Source organism: Primulina huaijiensis, chromosome 7 (genome assembly GCF_012295235.1).
Source record: "Primulina huaijiensis isolate GDHJ02 chromosome 7, ASM1229523v2, whole genome shotgun sequence".
Classification (NCBI taxonomy): domain Eukaryota; kingdom Viridiplantae; phylum Streptophyta; class Magnoliopsida; order Lamiales; family Gesneriaceae; genus Primulina; species Primulina huaijiensis.
In genome coordinates, this window is record NC_133312.1 from 22,766,714 (window position 1) to 22,771,153 (window position 4,440).

Below are 4,440 nucleotides of genomic sequence, written 5' to 3' on the forward strand. Positions count from 1 at the left end.
TTAATAAAGATAAACTTCTCTTCTCTTAAATAAACATTACTTTCCGTCAATCCCCAAAGAAATATTAAGGTAATAAATATATAGACATGTCTATCCTTTTTTCGAAAAATGTTTAAATGAAAATTATTTTCATAGGTTAAATCATTCACATAATTGTTAAAAACAATTAATATTATATGTGCAATTTTTCTACTCTGTTAAAATATTCAAAGTTTCGATTATGGATTTTATTTTATTTTTTACAAGAAGTAAGCTTTACCCTTAAAAAAAAAGTAAATTAATTAAATCCCTATATTATTAAACCTGTATTCGATGAGTTATCAAAATGAAATAAGATTGGATCATTTTGTTTCAGAGTGTTATTTCACCATTTTTATGTTCCAAAAAAAGAATGAAGCTCAAGAACAGCTGAGGAATGGGAATTTTCTTAATCCTCTTCCCCGATCAACAAATTCATTCCACCAACGATAATCATTCCATTTCGAAGAAGAAACCCGTCAATTTCAATCTATTTTCTCCATCTTTTTCGCTCCCTTCGTCCCTTAAACGCACCAGTTCATCAAATCTACTCTACAAAGCCCAATCTGCAATCTCCATCTGCGCTCTGCTTCTGTTCACAATCCTCCTCCTTTTCACCATCTCCATCCTCCCTTCCACCACCACAAGCGCCGCCATACGGAACTACCACCAACCCAGAAGGCAGCTGAATGGAATCTCTTCTTCAGGTCGGAATTCGTCTCCACACGCATTGCAGGGGATGGGCACTTTGTACAGAAGAGGCACGCGAGCTATGAACGACCTCATTGTTGCGCATGCAGTTGAGTCCCTTTCGTCGCATGAGTTCAAACTGTTTCTCAGGGTGCTGCACAGGTCTGGTACCACCTCCAAATCGGATCTTCTGTTCGTTTTCCCATCAAAATCAGCCGTTTTTGATCGTGCGATTCAAGAAGAAAACGACTACTTCATGGAACTTGTGGATCGGTACAATACTATTAACACCATGCAATCAAACAACTACAGCTCTTCCTTTCCGAGTTTTAAACTGACCCATTTCGTGAAAAATATCAATAAATCGAAGCATACAGGGGAGCCCATCTGGGGACGAAGGACCCGCAGCAATCTCAGCGAGGAAGACGGCACTGAGTCCCGGCGATTGAGTTACGGGTCGGTGGTGGGTTTCGATGTGGAGGAGCTTGACCCGGAGAACTCGTTATCCGGGTTCTTGGATCACATTCCCATGAGCTTGAGAAGATGGGCTTGTTACCCAATGATACTCGGTCGAGTCAGAAGAAATTTCAAGCATGTCACATTAGTGGACATGAAAGAAGTGCTACTCCTCGACGACCCATTCGACAACATTCGAGGCACCACCATGGAATCAGTTTTGGTAACCACGCAATCAAGCAACGAGAAGCAAGGGAGGAGGTCGAGGAATCCAAACAAAGTCCAAAGATTGGCGATTCCGACAATTATCATCGGCGGAGACAGAGGAGTCCGAAGACTCTCCGACTTAATGTTGATGGAAATTGTGAGGACATCGATCCAGAAGAAAAGGAGAAACTCGGTGACCGAGTCGGCACACTTCAATCAACTCGTGGGGAATCCATTGGTGTTGCAGAAGGTGAAGCTGATTGTGTCGACTGAGTCAATACCGGAGTTGAGTTCCGCCATCTCCAATGCAAATTACGGTGTGGTGAAGCGCGGCAACGCTATTGTGGATGTTAATTACATTTTAATGAAGCATATTTGTTCGTCCCCTGTGGAATCCACAGTTTATATCGACTGCTACGGCTAGGTGGGTTACGTGGGTACGTGAACATCGTGCGAGGTTTTTAAAAAAATTTAATTTTATAGAATCTTGTTTATAATAGGGGAAGTTGGTGAAAAATCCCCAATGAAAATGTGGTACTAAAAAATTACCCAGGGACTGAACACTAAAAAAAACGACGGCTGGGGACTGATCCCCAATTTCCCGTTTATAATAAGGATTGATCTATCATGGTCGATGGAAATAAGCGGAGATATCTCATTTTTTGAGGTCAAATTTTAATAGAATAACTTGTTCTATTTTCAAAATCTTCTTTTTTTTGAAAAGAAATCATAAATATTATTAAGGTCCAAGAGAATTATCGTCTTCATTCAAAACATCAAAAATAAAATATAGAGGAGTATTTCAGATCGAAAGACGAACATAGAAACAAGATGCCCTAGCAAAATTGTGGACAATTTTGTTTGCTTGTCTACGTGTAAAACAGATGCTGAACGATAAATAGTTTACAACATTATGAGATAATTGCACCAAACTATGAATCATCTTCTCTTTCTGACTTGATATGGTTCAACACATTTGGCAGTTTATGTCAATAGCTATTAATCGACCATATACGTACATCTTTGTATTATTTTTACTCTAGATTTAGATGATATATTATCGTCGTTCGTCTCGTACATTGTAGTAACTATCATCTCAATTGTTTTAATTATTTTTTTGGACAACGCATCCCTATAAATTTATATACAATATTTTAAATTTTAGAAATGGCAAACAAAAATTCATATTAATTGAGGTTTGTTATGAAGGTGAGTAGTCATATGTGAGATGTGATGCAACTACCCGCATTCATTGAGCCCTCGTATTTAAAGCCTTCTCATGCTCGCTTTCATAAAGGCCAAGGATTGAATATATTAAAAAAAATAATAATAACATTGTATCATTTAATTACTTTCTTTTATATATCATTAATTTTGATAAATTTCTAAAACCACAAATAATTAGTCTGTTATTGATCTTACTAAGATAATTTTAGTTTGTAATAATTGTTATTGCTAGATAAAGTAATCAAAACGTGGTGCTTGAGCTGTTGTGTGATTTAAAAGATTTGAATTGCACCGTTATCATATAATAAGAGGTGGACACTCGTTCTAATAATTAGTAGCAAAACCAATGTCTTTGATTCTAATTTATTACAAACAGTGCACTTGTTGAGTAAAAATTGTTGGGTACAATAATTGTCTCTACTAATAAAACAATTGATACATGATTGTTGAGCTGTTATACAATTTAAAATACTTGAGTTGCACCGTTACCATTGACTATAGTTTTTTATAAAGTGACAAGTATTCGATCCTACCGATACACTCGTCTTACATGAATTTTGAATAATAAATACTCGATTTAAATGAATACCTTGTTTAAAACTAGAATAACAATTTTCAAGAATGACCTAGGATGCTCGACCCATAAACTTCATAAGCATTGACTTGATCTTTTGTTGGCTCCATACACATGAAATTTAATTCATTTAACTCATTAAAATTTGACTCTTTAAATTAATAATATCTCAAAAATAATGCTTTGACTCGTGTCAACTTGGACGAATATGTTATTTCTGATAAATTAAAAAGTATAATTTTTTGGAAGACCGTTATATAAATATATGATCCCATAAATACTATAAATTAATAATTCTTTAAAATTACAAGCATAATAAGGACAATTTATTAAAATATGATTATTTTTGTCGGTAGAATGCTTGTCGTTTTACTAAAACGACACAGTTCGATTATTCTTCTAACATGACAATTATTACAGCCCAAAGTCCCCAACACTATTGTTTTTTTTCCCTTTAAATTTAGTTGTGTTTCTTCTCTAACTTTTCTTATTGAGCTCGTAGATGCAAGTCACTTGTATTCACGTTATATAGTGAATTTTAATTTGTTCGTAAATACAATGAATATTTTGTGATGATTAAAAATATGATTATCAATTACATGTTTATAAATATATATGTACGAAATACTTTATATTTTATATGAATTCAAAAAATATAATATGGACATTAAATAAAATGATTTTTTATGTAATTAAATCAATGTTCGTTGAATAAAAAAATTTTAAAATACTAATTTATCAATTAATTAATACCCTTCTAAATTAATAAAATATCACGGCCCTAACATCATTAATTTATAGAGATTTTACTATATACATACACACACTTTTATAATATCGTACCACAATTGAAACAATGTGTTTATATGAGCTTCTCATTTTTTGTGCATATTATTCAATACTGGAAAAATTATATATTTTGCATATGAGAATGTTTCGAATAAAAAAAATATTACGAAGGTTATATATAAATAAAAAGGATTATAAATATATTAGTACACAAACAGTTTGATAAATTGACAAATTGATGAATAACTAGTGTAATAGGCTCAATTGGTACATGATTCACATAAAAAGTCAATTTTACTAGTAAATAAAGTCGCTTTTTTTTTTTAATGTCCAATTATTATTATTAAATTCAACTAAATACACATTTAAAAAAATATTTTATCGAGTATAAGTGTAAAATTAATTTATATTAATTAAAAAATTATATTATACTAAATAAATATCATAGTATTTTTATTAAAATTATAGGGTTATCAACT

At 32.6% G+C, this 4,440-nt stretch overlaps 1 protein-coding gene across 1 annotated transcript; it reads left to right on the top strand.

Annotated features, from left to right (window-relative positions):
• Window positions 1–313: 313 nt before the first annotated feature.
• On the top strand, window positions 314–1,917 carry LOC140980266 (uncharacterized). The gene has a single exon (XM_073445997.1). It carries the CDS (start codon window positions 416–418, stop codon window positions 1,793–1,795), a length of 1,380 nt encoding a protein of 459 aa, XP_073302098.1. The 5' UTR covers window positions 314–415; the 3' UTR covers window positions 1,796–1,917.
• Window positions 1,918–4,440: the final 2,523 nt, after the last annotated feature.

Coding starts and splice junctions, on each gene's coding strand:
- LOC140980266 (XM_073445997.1), top strand. CDS start 416: ATGGGAATTTTCTTAATCCTCTTCCCCGATCAACAAATTCATTCCACC.